The sequence below is a fragment of the Leptodactylus fuscus genome, chromosome 5 (assembly GCF_031893055.1).
Source record: "Leptodactylus fuscus isolate aLepFus1 chromosome 5, aLepFus1.hap2, whole genome shotgun sequence".
NCBI classification, from domain to species: Eukaryota; Metazoa; Chordata; class Amphibia; order Anura; family Leptodactylidae; genus Leptodactylus; species Leptodactylus fuscus.
The window spans coordinates 144,749,962-144,766,910 of NC_134269.1; the positions used below are offsets into that span (position 1 = coordinate 144,749,962).

General features: G+C 42.2%; 1 protein-coding gene across 1 annotated transcript in view; it reads left to right on the forward strand.

The window, feature by feature from the left end:
- The first annotated feature begins 260 nt into the window (after positions 1 to 260).
- Positions 261 to 16,949, forward strand: part of PTPRR (protein tyrosine phosphatase receptor type R) — a 113,860-nt gene continuing 97,171 nt past the window's right edge. Inside the window, exon 1 of the mRNA XM_075274418.1 lies at positions 261 to 494. Within this exon, the coding sequence (XP_075130519.1) occupies positions 293 to 494 (202 nt within the window). The 5' untranslated portion in view covers positions 261 to 292. The remainder of the gene's footprint in view (positions 495 to 16,949) is intronic.

The following is a 16,949-nucleotide window of genomic DNA, read 5'->3' on the forward strand; positions in this document are numbered from 1 at the left end:
ACCTGACAGAAGACAATTGGAGGACTTTTTTTTCCCATACTCACAGGGATTACTATTGCACTGATAACTTATTGCACATTGGTGATCTAGTCGCTGCAGATGTGCTATCCAGAGCTGAGGAAATACATTAGGCCAGTCCCCCGGGAGCACTGAGCACTGAAAGCCCTCGTTTCCCTGAGAGCCCTTGGCAGGGAAGCATTGGCTGCCCTTTGTTTGATGAGCAGAAGCCTGCTCAGCTCAATTACACTGGAGCAGGCGTTGCCTGTGAGTGGTCGCTGAGGCACACGTGGTAATGCAGGCAGAGAGCAGCTGCCTGGAGCCTGGCATACTGCTGAGCAGTGCCCGAAGCCAAGCAGGGACTCTGCCATACCTCCGGCTCCTCAACACGAAAAAGTCTCTCCTGGAAGATGTGCTTATGAAGGTCGCTGCCAGCTTCACCATGCAGAGGAGCTGCTTCTTCCCTGTAATCTGCCTCCTACTCTTCACAGCCGCCGGTAAGGTGCAAACCCTACCTCTTCCTACAGAGTCATGGAGCTGGGAAGCAGGGTGGTGATGGGGAACCTCAACAGTCAGATAGGAACCTGTTGTGTATGGGAGTCAATAACGAGGCAATATGTAGGGGATGCTTGTTATAAGCTGCTGCGTATATGCCATAATGTGTTTAGGAGCAGCTGGCTGTACAGAGAGGATCCTCAGCACCATGGACAGCTCCTACACATTGCCATCCATGTGACCTGTCATACACAAACACACTGCTCTCAGCACCCTTATACACCTACTGCTGCCTGCACCCTATACACCTATTGATGCCTGTACCCTACACACATGCACCACTGTCTGCACCCTACACGCATATACACTGCTGTCAGCATCCTATACACATTGCTGTCAGTAATCTACACACATACACGCTTCTGCCTGCACCCTACACACATACACGACTGCCTGCACCCTACACACATACACCACTGCCTGCACCCTACACGCATACAAACTGCTGTCAGTACCGTATACAAATTGCTGTCAATACTCTACACACATACACCACTGTCAGCACCCTACACTCATACACGCTGCTGTCAGTACCGTATACAAATTGCTGTCAATACTCTACACACATACACCACTGTCAGCACCCTACACTCATACACGCTGCTGTCAGTACCGTATACAAATTGCTGTCAATACTCTACACACATACACCACTGCCTGCACCCTACACACATACACACTGCTGTCAGCCCCCTATGCACATACACACTGCTGCCTGCACCCTACATACATATATACTGCTGCCTGCTCTCTACACATATACACACTGCTGTCACCATCATATGCATATACACGCTGTTGCCTGAACCCTACATACTGCTGTCAAAATCCTATGCACATACACACTGCTGTCAGCATCTTATACACATACACAATGCTGCCTTCATCCTATACACTGCTGTCAACAGACTAGCCACATACAGACTGTTATCTATATCCTACAAATATATATACAGCTATTAGCTTCACATACACACTATTGCCTTTAGTCTATATACACTGTTGCCTGCACACTACATTCACACAAATAGTTCCCTGCACCCTATGCATATATGCACTGCTGAATACACCCTATGCACATTGCCATGGATGTATACACAACAAAAAAGCTTAGCAAATGCCTTTAGCATATACTACACATCCTTTATATGGAGCTCCTCTTACTGCCGCCATAATGTTTCCTATGCCATCAATAGTACTGTATAAGCATCACAGTATATGTATATGTCTATGTTAAGCCTTGTAGCGCAGTATACATATAGCATTGCGTTATATATTTTATATAGGTTCTATATGCTTATTATTAACAAGGCACAAATATCCATAGTGAGACTGTGAATTGTAGGCAGGGCTGTTTTTATTACCGGATGGGGGTGCTGACCAGCTAGAAGAGGGAGGGGAGCATAGAAGGTAGTTTTCTTTTGAAATGGCCACACTGCTGACATCTACACTTGCTATCAGAGTCGCTGGGACGGCATCAATACCATGTTAGGGATACGTTTAATATCACCTTCTCCTCCTGACTTCCCTCCTCCTCTCGGGATTTTGAGCCAGGCGACTGCAGGAGAAGGAGTAGGCAGAAGCAGAACAGCCAGCGCGCCTTAATTCAAGTGTCAGCTCTCTGCTAATAAACAGTCTTGTCTGCTGTCTCCATAAAGCCCTCCCCCTCCCCCAACACCAAACAGACCATTGACTGACCATCAGGAGGGAACATGAAAAGATGAAATGAAAAGAGAGGACCTCGAACTGTCAGGGGGAACTACTAGTACAGCATTCTAAAAATAAAGATAGTACACTAAAAAAGAACTTTTAATGATAATTCTGTTAAACCCCTATAGATAATGGTATAAAACGTATCCACTACTTACGGCGGGTTCACACCTGCGCTCTTCATTCATTTTGTGCAATCCTTCCGGTTTCCATCTTCTGCCCCACAAACCTAGACAGGAGACGGAAACCCAGTTTTCAGACCCATTTATTTCAATGGTTTTGCAAAGGTGACCGCCCGAGTGTGTCTTCTGCCTGTCCGCAGGGAAACTGTTTCTTTTTTAACTGGACACAAAGTCCTACATGTCTGACTTTGTGTCCGGCTAAAAAAAACGGTTTCCCCACAGACAGGCAGAAGATGCACACGGGCGGTCACGTTTGCAAACCCATCCCTGTCCATTTTTGTGAGGAAGAATACGGAGACCGACCGGATTGCACAAACTGGATGACGAGCGCAGGTGTGAACCTGCCCTTAATTGGCAAAAATGACTCGACATGTAGTATACACTAATATGGCCAATGGAGAGAATGATATATTCATTGATCACAGGGACTGAAATAATGCAATGCTGCAATACTTTAGTTCACACAGTATACTGAGCAGGAGCACCGACATCCCTTTTATTTAATATCACTATGAGCAGCACTATGTTGGCCAACATCAGTGTCATGATAGGGATGCTATTTGTCACATATTTTATACTCCTCTGATGAAACTTGCTATATTTCAGTAGAAACGCACGTGTCAGGAAATTTGTAATAGAGATGTAGAACTTGAGAAGTTAGGGTTAGTCCCTTGTGGGCTGGGTACCGGCCACTATAGGATTAGCCGGACTAAAACTAATAGTATGAGGCAGAGACAGAGGTAGGTGCTCCTGCTCATACCAAAATAGTTGCCCAAGACAAACAGTCTAGGTAACTGCCTTACCTGATGTGATATATATATATATAATCTCCAAAAAAGAACAGTGCCAGAAAACAATTGACAAATCTTGGGTACACAACTTTCAGGTCAGCGGCAAAGGCCTAGAAGCGAACGTTTAAAAAAAAGGCAACACTTCAATATATATAAAAAATAAGGACTTTTAGTAGCCCAAAAGTGCAACATTTCAGTTGACAGAATTTAAAACATATTTTTATGAAAGTTGAGTGACTACTGATGTGCTGAGCACCAATATCTTTGGCAACTAGTAGCCCTATCATCCAGCTTTTCTGATTATTATAAAATTGAGTAAGAAACAAGTACACCTTTTAGGAAATGGAGAACTTACTCTAGCACCACCTTTTGGATGATAGCTCCGTATAGATCAATGCCTGGTTTTCCCTGTAAACAAATTGAATAATTTGGAAATAAAAGTCAAGTCGGAGGAAGGGGGCAGATTCATTACAGTCAGGTTCCTGAAGACCTCTATATCTATGAGTTTTCTGTAAATAATGTTGTTATATTGACCTATGTAATAATGAATGCGTTATAGTGATCCAGTATAATAATGTGTGTTGCATCATTAGCTTTACACCATAAATCAATGAATGTAGAAAGGTCTAAATAATAAGGACATGGCTATTTTTACTTGCGGATTGTGTAATACTTTTACAAGTTTATTGTATCATTTAGAACCCATGATATTCATTTTTGGATGGTTGTAGCAGATGTATACTGTGCTATCATAACGCTATCTGAAATATATTTCAGATTAAAAGTGTAATAATAAAATAAGGGCCTTAGGTGTTGAACACATAGACAGTAGTTTTATTGAATTCTACAACAAAAGTGCTATAAGCAAATTATTAGGGTTATTTTTGGAAGTGGTTATAGAGTGATCTGGCAACAAACATCTACTTTTGCCTCATTGAAACATATTACATAACATTACATAGGAATGCATGTATGGAAGTAAATAGGAATGACACAAAACATATATGGTCTTTTAACCCTCTCTTAAGAGTCTCTAAAGTTGGTCACACGTACTACATTTTGGCCAACTATGCAATATGTATGGTGGCCTCCTGACTTTCCCCCAATGGCAGACGTAACAAGAGAAGAGGACTGTCAATGGGACTGGTTGGATTTCAGCTGCAGAAACGTTTGTTCTCAGGGAGATAAGATTTTAGCACCTTCTCCCAGGTTGTGGTGAGTATCAGCTTGAACTCTGCCTTGTTCCATGCAGGGTCCTCTTGGAGTAAACAAATTGTAAGACACTGTGTAACGGCAGGGGCGAGAACACCAAAGAGAAAAAGCGCTTTTTCTCTTTGGCGTTCTCGCCCCTGCCGTTACACAGCGTCCTACTGCTACAAATTTGTTTACTCCAAGCGGACCCTGCATGGAACAAGGCAGAGTTCAAGCTGATACTCACCACAATTTTTGATGTATGCTTTCTCACTTTATTTGCAACTTTCATCAAGAGTCTGATGATGGTATCTTCATACCGAAAAACGTTTTACTCTACTTGTATATATAAATAAATAAAGAAGATTTCACAGCACAACTCAAGTGTGACGTTCACCTCTTGTAATACATTGTGGGTTGGGACCCTACCTTCATACGAAAGTCTCCAACTGCATCCCTCTATACTTCTCCCAGGTTAGTACACATGTTGTTTAGCTGGGCCAAGCTTATATGTGTAGAGGGAGGTCAGATGAGATAGTTATTTGAAATGGCTGGCTTTACTCTGAGTATGTCATTTGGTAGCTTTGTAGGCATACGTGTAATCCTGTGCTTTTGTGAATAACCACAAATAAAATTGTTACAATATATCTATATTTACACTTTACTCACTTCATTCACAATCATAAATTTCTCCATAGAATTGGGCCCGGTTCACATCTGCATTCAGATTTCCATTTGGAGGGTACACTTGGGGACGACCCGAACAGAAACTTATATGCATTAAAAAGCGGTTTACCTAAGGAAACCCGTGGAACCAATAGACTAGTCCTGCTTGCAGGACTTTTCTCTCCACATGTTTTTTTTTTTTTTTTTTATGTAGATTGTGAGGCCCATATCGGGAACACAATGTACTTTTTTTTTGTTTTACTTCCTATCAGTACGTCTTTTGTCTTAGGTTTCGAACCCAGGACTCCAGTGTTGCCCCCATTTTCTCTCCACATGTTTTGTGTGGAAACCATACGGACCCCATTATAGTCTATGTGGTCCGCAGGTTTTCCATGTAACCGTTTTTTAACGCTTATAGGTTTCCGTTTGGGGATATGTCCCCAAGTAGACTCCCTGAACGGAAACCCGAATGCAGATCTGAACCGGGCCTGAGCCCTTGGTCTATGGCTAGAATTTCAGTATACAAAAACTTAGTTGAAATATATATATATATATATATATATATATATATATATAATTTAATGTCTGATGTGCCTCCTGTAAATTCTAATATCAGAAATTTTAAGTTGCAATATGCGAAAAGGACAGAGAATTGGAGATGTGTAGAAGAAAATCTGACCTTTGATTCCGTTGGCAATAGAATAAGAAATGCTTATATGCAAGTGTAATATACGTATGCTAAATCTCTTCCTGCGATCTGGAATGCTGTGTCTCCTGCCGATAACATCATTTGTAACATGGGAGAAATAATCTCATTCTTTTCACTTGATCTCTCCTGTTTGTTTCCATTAAGTCTGGGCAAATCTTCAATGTAGCTTTTAATAGAGTTACACAAGATATTCTTGATACATAATCAGCTCTCTATAGTATATGCAGATACTCATATTTGTTGAGACAGTAAAAGGAGATCTGCTATGAAGCTTACATAACCATCGACAGCGTTAAGCTTTTCCTGCCCTTTGCTAATACTCCCTGATGCTTTAACAGTATATTCATCATGTAAATAATCTTTGGTCCTATTTGTAATAGTAGGATTATCTAGAATGTTTTCTCAGTCAACCTGACATTGTAATCCAGGACGGAATGAAAGTGATCTAATGACAGGAAGCCATTCTCGCTCTGACCTTTTTATTAAGTGTATATCTGCATGTCTGACACGAATGCTTTCCAGTGTTCTGCATATATCAAATATAGACAAGGTCATTGATTTGTTTTATTTTAGCTTGTGAATATCATTATAGAGCTTATCAAATCTATTAGATTGATTCTTTGTTGCCATGGTGATGTTCTAACTATATTATTGCAATTCCAAAAATATGCTGCTTGACAGAGGTTATTCTTCCATATGGTTGCGGTGCTCATCATTATCTTTCTATTCCAATGATATCGGAATACAGTAAATTTCAATATTCCTTTATGCTATGAACCCTGGTGTATCTGGTCCAGTCTAGGGCTAGCATTGTAATATGTTTGCCTCTATTTTTAACTATTTTATTCAATGAGTTTAAATAAATCTTTGTTTCCATAACCCAACACCATGATTTACGTGGAAATGTATTCGAAATCAAAAACTACATAGCAAGCTGCATCGTAAATTGTCAAAAAAAAAAGCAGTCGTATTTTTCTTTCTGAATATACTGTATAATGTATCAATTACTGGTTTACAGGACTGTATGTATTTGGTGTATCTCAGTTACTGCATATAACCTACATACTGCCATAAAATCTATATTTCTATGAATTCTAGCTACAATTCCCTAGGTATCTGGAGTGCTATATATAGATCTCACTGAGCTGTGGTATTCTGGGGAAGCCCATAATAGCTTGGGATGACTCAGGGCTCGTTCACATCTGCGTCGTCGGTCCTTATTGCAGGTTTCCGTTTCCTGCATAAAACAGATGCAGGAGACGGAAGCCTGCAGGAGACTTTCTCACCCATTCATTTGAATGGGTGAGAAAGCTGTCCGGCCGTGCGCGGCAGTGAGCGTTTTGCGCTCTCCGCCGCGAAACCGGGTTTTATAATCCGGACACAGAGTCGGACATGCAGTACTCTGTGTCCGGATAAAAAAATCCGGTTTCGCGGCGGAGAGCCTAAAACGCTCACCGCCGAGCACGGCCGGACCCGATCTATGGTTTCCGTCTTCTGCCATGCAGAAGATGGAAACCATAGTACGGAGACCCCAGACGCAGGTGTGAACCCAGCGTCAGATGTCACTGCTCCTCTCAAGAACAGTCTTAATAGACATACATATATATGTAGTGGCCTGTCACGATCACCCTGCTCTGGCACTTGCAAACTGTGGGGATTTTAGATTTCATACGGAAAAATAATGATTATTCTTCATGTTATTCTACATTCCATCTTATACTGAAATGTAGAACTGCATGTGAATATGAATTCATAGGCCGTTCTACATTTACAGGGCTGCAAAAGATATTTAATAGAAGCAGAAATATGGTATCCAGTATATTATATCCTGTGAGGCCACAGGGTAAACACCTTCCTGGGAAAAGTCATATCCCAAGTCCTTTACCTGACTGACAAGCAACTTCACAAGGGCAAAGATATTTGATTCGTAGATACTGACTGCCGCCCTTGTTACTATGCAAAGATTTTACCATAGTCAGATGCCTAGCAAAGGCAAAGCATTAAAGGGACTCTATCAGCAAAATCATGCTGATAGAGCCCCACATATGCGTGAATAGCCTTTAAAAAGGCTATTCAGGCACCGTAAAAGTTATATTAAACTACCCCCCCCTTTTAAAATAATACCCTAAAAAAGAATGTGCTCTACTTACGCATTGTGCACGATGGGCGGGCATTCAGGGTGCGCCGTCTTCTTCATCCATGCCTCCTCCTCCTCCAATGTCCTCGGGTCCCGTCCTCCTCCGGCGCTCGCGAACTGACATTGTTAAAAAAAAAATGGCCTGGGCACATGCGCAGTAGCATGCTGCTTCTACTATGGCTACTGCGCATGCGCCCCGGCCATTTTTTTTTATCAATGTCAGTTCGCCAGCACCGGAGGAAGACGGGAACCGAGGACATCGATGGAAGAGGAGGCGTGGATGAAGAAGAAGACACACCCTGAATGCCTGCCCATCGTGCATGATGCGTAAGTAGATCACATTCTTTTTTAGAGTATTATTTTAAAACGGGGGGGGGGGGGGTAGTTTAATATAACTTTTATGGTGCCTGAATGGCCTTTTTGAAGGCTATTCATGCATATGTGGGGCTCTACCAGCATGATTTTGCTGATAGAGCCCCTTTAAGATGCATCGTTGTTACCTATTTGGAAAAAAAATATATTTTTAATATTGGAAGCATATAAAACATGCTGCAGAAGATACTATATAGCGGAGATCAAACAGGACAAGGATATGCCACCACAAATGTTTGTTTTCTCCTTTAACTCCGTATCTAGGGTCAAAAATCCTCAGTGCCCCACCTTGGTTGCTAGAAATGCAGTTCCTCTGGAGAGAGGAACCCTGAAAAGGTTCTTACCACCTAACAGCAGAGGAGACAGGAGCCACCAGGGCTTGGGACCACCTCTCCAAAGGCCTTATAGTAATTGTGTGGTCTGTTTCTGTGATACGTGGGGCTTTGGTTGCAACAGATCTTGCATTGATTTATAAAAATAGGATGTGTACCAGATAAAGGATAAAAGGTGATATATATCAAGACTGGTGTTTCCTATGAAAAGTGATGAGACTAATTTATTAAATGGCATATGCACTATCCCGTTGTGCACCACAAAAATAGCTTCTGGTGTAAATTTACCAGGTCAGGCTCCTTCCATGAAGCTAAAGGGTGCAAAAAAACTTTAAAAAGTTGTTAAGCATTCAGAAATTCCAGCCATTGTGTCAAAATGTTTCCTGTAAAACATGCTTTACACGAAACATTGACATAAAAAGTTTCCAGTTACCGTCATGATATAATGAGTCCTCTAGGGCTAGTTCACACAGAGTTTTTCGGCAGTGGATTTTAATGCAGAATCCGCCTCAAAATCCGCCTGCTAAAACAGCTCTCATCGACTTCAATGGGAGCCACTCGATTCTTTTTTCCACTAGCCAGTAGCAGAAAACAGAAGCAAGATGACCTTGCGGCGCGAGACTCCCTCCCGATTAGGCCCATTCATTTGGGCCTAATCCAGAGCAGAATGCCGCAATGGGATACCAGTACACTGCATCGGCATTCCTTTGTGGCTAACCCCGCAGTACGTTCACATGTGGAATCCATTTTCCACCATGTGAACATACACTTAGCTTACTACCAGCTTAGATTTTAGTATATCCGTTATCCGGGGATTTATATAATTTTCATCAGCCACACAAAAATAATTCAGTTCCTTGTTTGACAAGCCAAGATTCATTTGATGATGTAGAGTTATATTTATCTAGTTGTTCGATAATATTAATATTAGGTTAGTATGACAGTTTGCTGTGAGTGGGTTGTACCATATGCCTTGTGTTGTGCTGTTTTATTTTATTTTATTTATTTGAACTGTTTCATGTTTTCTGTTTGATTCTTAAAGATGTTTTGTGACTCATTATCATTAATATGGCATTGCCCTCTGATAGCTGAGATCACAAGCAGGATTGTACTCTGTGTACAGGTATGTGCGATCTGAACTTGGATTTAATAAAGGGTTAGGTATCAAAAACTCAATTATATGTGGTTACTGGTAGTAAATGCTATTGTGCTTATCATTTCACAAAAGAAAATTGACATTTTTATAGTCAGAGGTTTTCATCAGCGGGGTATGGGTGCTTAGAGGACTGCCATCAGGAAATCTGAGTTCTATATAGGCAGATTCCATAGGCCCCCCGTTGCACACCTAGTGCAACTGATATGGACAGTGCCTGACAAACTTCCTAGACTATAATGGGTCAGTTAGGTTTCCATCTCCATATCATCCTACTTTTATGTACAAAATAGCTTACAGTCTGTACTATTTTATTCTGAATTTTTCTTCTGGTGTATTTGTAATGGAAGCTCCAAAAAGTGCCTCTAAGAGTGGTGTCACACAGGGTTTCAGTCACAGAGATATATGGATAATTAGAGATGAGCGAACACTAAAGTGTCCGAGGTTCAAAATCCGATTCGAACAGCCGCACACTGTTCGACTGTTCGAACGGATTTCGAACCCCATTATAGTCTATGGGGGGAGATGCTCGTTTCAGGGGTAGGTAATAGAGATGAGCGAGTAGTGTTCGATCGAGTAGGTATTCGATCGAATACTACGGTATTCGAAATACTCGTACTCAATCGAACACTACTAGCTGTTCGAAGTTTAATGTTTGATGCAGAACCAGCATTGATTGGCAGAATGCTATACATTCTGCCAATCAACGCTGGTTCTTCTATTACCTTTCCAAAGTCTTCTCCGCACTGCATCCCCGCGTCTTCTCGTCTTCTTCCAGGTGGAATTCACTCTGCCTAGGCATCTGGCCTAGGCAGAGCCGACTGCACATGCGCGGACATGCACGCCCATACACGCGCATGCGCAGTCGGCTCTGCTCAGGCGTCGGGCCTGGGCAGAGCCGCACGCGCATGCGCAGTCAGCTCTGCCTAGTCCGGATGCCTAGGCAGAGTGAATTCCACTCGGAAGAGGACGCGGTGGCGCAGCGCGGAGAAGACTTCGGAAAGGTAAGAGAAGAACCAGCGTTGATTGGCAGAATGTATAGTATTCTGCCAATCAACGCTGGTTCTGCATCAAACATTAAACTTCGAACAGCTAGTAGTGTTTGATCGAGTACGAGTATTTCGAATATCGTAGTATTCGATCGAACACCTACTCGATTGAACACTACTCGCTCATCTCTATGGATAATCTATGAGCTGCTTTATATACCAGGGGTTGACTCTACACTGAGTCCTGCCACACATTTGTCCCACCAGAGTACCTGCAATACATTGACAATGCTATTGGGGTTATGTATAGGATGTCTATGGCATGTACTGTAAGGGAACATGGTACCTGTTCTCAGTTTTGGTAACCGTGATCCTACTATGCATACAAAATTGGACAACACACGGTTTCATATTGCATGTTTTTCATGAACAAGGGTATATATAAAGAAACTTGTGTCTTGTATACTGAGCTGTAGAGATAAATGCCATGAAGGGACAACTTCCTGAAGTGACTCCAAACTGTTCAGTTATCTGTCATTTACATTTAGTGTAATTTCACCGTAGAGTGATAATGTGCCTGAAGGACAATGCATCTTTATCTCAGTTGTGCATGTTCAGTTAAGATTTTCTGACTCATAAGATTTTTATCCTCACGTAACCTATACTTTATAACATTTTAATGGTAAAATATGTTTATCTTGTTGACAGCATGTAGGGTGGTAGAAAAAGCTATTGTGTGCTCAAAGAGACAGGGGTGCAATCAAGCTTTCATTTTACAAAAGACTATTCTTCAGATAAAGAAGTTATTGTGTAGATTGGACCAAGTTTCTTACATGTGTGGGAACTATTACTTTGTGGAGGCAAATGGCTCCTTAAAGGGGTTGGCCACTTTCAGACCAATATTGAGCGACACATGTTACTGTTTGTATAATATAAAGTTGTACAATTTTCCAATATACTTTCTGTATTAATTCCTCATGGTTTTCTAGATCTCTGCATTTTGTTACTTCTAGTGGATAAAATTGTGACCATGGTCATGTGATATACAGTCCATGATCATGTGATGAGGACTCTGGTGCGCAGCTCGTTATAGTCACAGCACAGTAATCAGACATCTGCCTGGTAACGAGCTGTGCACCTGTGTGCTTATCACATGACCATGGACTGTATATCACATGACCATGGACTGTATATCACATGACCATGGCCAGAATTTTATCCACTAGAAATAACAGAATGCAGAGATCTAGAAAGCTGTGAGGAATTTATATGGAAAATATATTGGAAAATTGTATAACTTTACATTATAGAAACAATAACATGTGTCTCTCAATATTGGTCTGAAAGTGGACAACCCCTTTAAGAAGTACTTTATGGCCAGAGTTCCAAAAGCACCTTTTAGGTGGTTTAAAGGGAACCTGTCATCACACTGTTATGCTGCTGGGATGTAGGGCCCCAAACTTGGTAATCTTACTTCTAGATGTCAATTTACTTTAATTTTCCAGAGGCTGCCATTGTACATTGGCCTCGGATGGGCTGAATGGAGCAATGGATGGGACTAAGATTGCCAGGTTTGAGGCCCTAAAACCCAGCAACCCAGTAAATTCTTCATTTCCCCCCTGCAAGGGGAACTGAACATTTGTTATAGAATACTATAAAATATTCCCATTACAATTTATATAATTATTAAAATATTCAGTCTTTAAACATCCAATAATTAATTCATGAACACATTTAGGAAAAAATATACATCTAGTGTCTATTGTTTGTTCTTTATATAAACTATTAAGTACGTCAAGTTTCTGGTTATGATACAGTGTGGCTGTTTATTAAAGCAATTTGTTATGCACATACTTACCGGCTTTGTAAAGATCATTCACAAAGTCTAAATGATTTGCTAATAATAGACCTTAATTATATATGTTTTATTATGTTTAATAAAAATAATACAAAGGCTACAAAATGTGTTATTAATAAATATATTAGACATATAAATCGAGTGACGAAACTACAGAGCACTGCATGATATGCCTCATTCCAATAATAAGATTATGTATTAACCAATAGGTTACAGTACTTGTAAATGTTGATGTCTACTCTTTGTATGATTTTACTGAATAGATTCCAATACACACTGCAGAGCAGTATGCACAATTTCGGTGAAGCAGTATCCGTATTGCTCTGTACTACACAAACCACTTTACCACTATACAGGGCAACATTGTAAAAGATTTATAAGAGGTCTAATTCTCCTATGTTCATGAATCCTGTGACTATGCCGTGATGAATGGGAATCCCAGAAAATTTTACAAGTTTTGTGAAAATGGTTTGTGTGTTGCAAAATTAGTCAAATACTACCATACTATAATAAATAATAGAGATGAGCGAACACTAAAATGTTCGAGGTTCGAAATTCGATTCGAACAGCCGCTCACTGTTCGAGTGTTCGAATGGGTTTCGAACCCCATTATAGTCTATGGGGAACATAAACTCGTTAAGGGGGAAACCCAAATTCGTGTCTGGAGGGTCACCAAGTCCACTATGACACCCCAGGAAATGATACCAACACCCTGGAATGACACTGGGACAGCAGGGGAAGCATGTCTGGGGGCATAAAAGTCACTTTATTTCATGGAAATCCCTGTCAGTTTGCGATTTTCGCAAGCTAACTTTTCCCCATAGAAATGCATTGGCCAGTGCTGATTGGCCAGAGTACGGAACTCGACCAATCAGCGCTGGCTCTGCTGGAGGAGGCGGAGTCTAAGATAGCTCCACACCAGTCTCCATTCAGGTCCGACCTTAGACTCCGCCTCCTCCGGCAGAGCCAGCGCTGATTGGCCGAAGGCTGGCCAATGCATTCCTATGCGAATGCAGACTTAGCAGATGTAGCAATCTGATGTAGCAGAGCCGAGGGTGCACTAGAACCCCTGTGCAAACTCAGTTCACGCTAATAGAATGCATTGGCCAGCGCTGATTGGCCAATGCATTCTATTAGCCCGATGAAGTAGAGCTGAATGTGTGTGCTAAGCACACTCATTCAGCACTGCTTCATCACGCCAATACAATGCATTAGCCAGTGCTGATTGGCCAGAGTACGGAATTCGGCCAATCAGCGCTGGCCAATGCATTCTATTAGCCCGATGAAGTAGAGCTGAATGTGTGTGCTAAGCACACACATTCAGCACTGCTTCATCACGCCAATACAATGCATTAGCCAGTGCTGATTGGCCAGAGTACGGAATTCGGCCAATCAGCGCTGGCTCTGCTGGAGGAGGCGGAGTCTAAGATCGCTCCACACCAGTCTCCATTCAGGTCCGACCTTAGACTCCGCCTCCTCCGGCAGAGCCAGCGCTGATTGGCCGAAAGCTGGCCAATGCATTCCTATGCGAATGCAGACTTAGCAGTGCTGAGTCAGTTTTGCTCAACTACACATCTGATGCACACTCGGCACTGCTACATCAGATGTAGCAATCTGATGTAGCAGAGCCGAGGGTGCACTAGAACCCCTGTGCAAACTCAGTTCACGCTAATAGAATGCATTGGCCAGCGCTGATTGGCCAATGCATTCTATTAGCCCGATGAAGTAGAGCTGAATGTGTGTGCTAAGCACAGACATTCAGCTCTACTTCATCGGGCTAATAGAATGCATTGGCCAGCGCTGATTGGCCAGAGTACGGAACTCGACCAATCAGCGCTGGCTCTGCTGGAGGAGGCGGAGTCTAAGATCGCTCCACACCAGTCTCCATTCAGGTCCGACATTAGACTCCGCCTCCTCCAGCAGAGCCAGCGCTGATTGGCCGAATTCCGTACTCTGGCCAATCAGCACTGGCTAATGCATTGTATTGGCGTGATGAAGCAGTGCTGAATGTGTGTGCTTAGCACACACATTCAGCTCTACTTCATCGGGCTAATAGAATGCATTGGCCAATCAGCGCTGGCCAATGCATTCTATTAGCGTGAACTGAGTTTGCACAGGGGTTCTAGTGCACCCTCGGCTCTGCTACATCAGATTGCTACATCTGATGTAGCAGTGCCGAGTGTGCATCAGATGTGTAGTTGAGCAAAACTGACTCAGCACTGCTAAGTCTGCATTCGCATAGGAATGCATTGGCCAGCCTTCGGCCAATCAGCGCTGGCTCTGCCGGAGGAGGCGGAGTCTAAGGTCGGACCTGAATGGAGACTGGTGTGGAGCGATCTTAGACTCCGCCTCCTCCAGCAGAGCCAGCGCTGATTGGTCGAGTTCCGTACTCTGGCCAATCAGCGCTGGCCAATGCATTCTATTAGCCCGATGAAGTAGAGCTGAATGTGTGTGCTTAGCACACACATTCAGCTCTACTTCATCAGGCTAATAGAATACATTGGCCAATCAGCGCTGGCCAATGCATTCTATTAGCTTGATGAAGCAGAGTGTGCACAAGGGTTCAAGCGCACCCTCGGCTCTGATGTAGCAGAGCTGAGGGTGCACAAGGGTTCAAGTGCACCCTCGGCTCTCCTACATCAGAGCCGAGGGTGCGCTTGAACCCTTGTGCAGCCTCGGCTCTGCTACATCAGAGCCGAGGGTGCGCTTGAACCCTTGTGCACACTCTGCTTCATCAAGCTAATAGAATGCATTGGCCAGCACTGATTGGCCAGAGTACGGAATTCGGCCAATCAGCGCTGGCCAATGCATCCCTATGGGAAAAAGTTTATCTCACAAAAATCACAATTACACACCCGATAGAGCCCCAAAAAGTTATTTTTAATAACATTCCCCCCTAAATAAAGGTTATCCCTAGCTATCCCTGCCTGTACAGCTATCCCTGTCTCATAGTCACAAAGTTCACATTCTCATATGACCCGGATTTGAAATCCACTATTCGTCTAAAATGGAGGTCACCTGATTTCGGCAGCCAATTACTTTTTCCAATTTTTTTCAATGCCCCCGGTGTCGTAGTTCCTGTCCCACCTACCCTGCGCTGTTATTGGTGCAAAAAAGGCGCCAGGGAAGGTGGGAGGGGAATCGAATTTTGGCGCACTTTACCACGTGGTGTTCGATTCGATTCGAACATGGCGAACACCCTGATATCCGATCGAACATGTGTTCGATAGAACACTGTTCGCTCATCTCTAATAAATAACTGTAATCTAAACTGTGTCTCTGTAAAGCAGTTTCACAGGCATCTACATGACCTTACATCTGGTGTCTATCCCCTGCTGGTCACCATCCCTCTACCACTACCCTGTTTCTCTCCACAATTCACATGCCTCTTACAGGAGTGATTTGTTGTGTATGTTGGGTGGCAAATAATGTAGAGTCATTGAGCAAAAGAATAGTGGATCAGAAAGGGAGGAATTATACAGCTCTGCATAGTATATTGTAATAGAGGCATACAGGTAGTAGTACATAGAGATGCTTTCTGAGAGAAAGGAACAACATCATGGTAACTAGGTCACATAGGTAATTTCACCCACATCAAACCCTAGCATCATCAAAACAAAGGCTCAGTACATAATAAAATGAAATATACTTACTTTCAATCTAAGATAGTGTTATCTGGTGAGCATCAGCATTCATATAGAGGTAGCTAGATGTATTTTTAGAAGCCTTTAGTTATATTTTACGTTGGGTAATTATTATATTCTTTTTCCATGTGACTACAAATACAGCAGGAGAAATAAGTAAAGAACACATCATCAATTTTCCAAGTAAATATATTTTTAAGGTGCTAGTGACAAATAATTCTGACCAGATGTCGGTAACAACCCATCCAATCCACACAAATCAAACCATAGATGTTCATAAGTTATGTATATAATATAATATTATGTAAATAATGAGAAATGACACAGGGAAAAAGTATTCAACACACTTACTGAAATGTATTTAATACTTGAACAAAGGCCTTTGTTGGTCATGACAGCTTCAAGATGCCTCCTGTATGGAGAAACTAGCCCCATACAATGCTCTACAAGTCCTATAAGTTCTCTGGGCTCTTTCTATGAACTTCTATGAATTTCCTTCCATAGATGTTCTATTGGATTCAGGTCAGGTGACTGGCTGGGTCATTCTAGCAGCTTTAGTTTCTTTCTCTTAAACTTGCTTCATCATCCCGGTAGTTAGCAGCAAATTTTTATCATTTTTTTGTCTTGGTACATTTGTCCATTCATCCTACCTTCTGTTATATG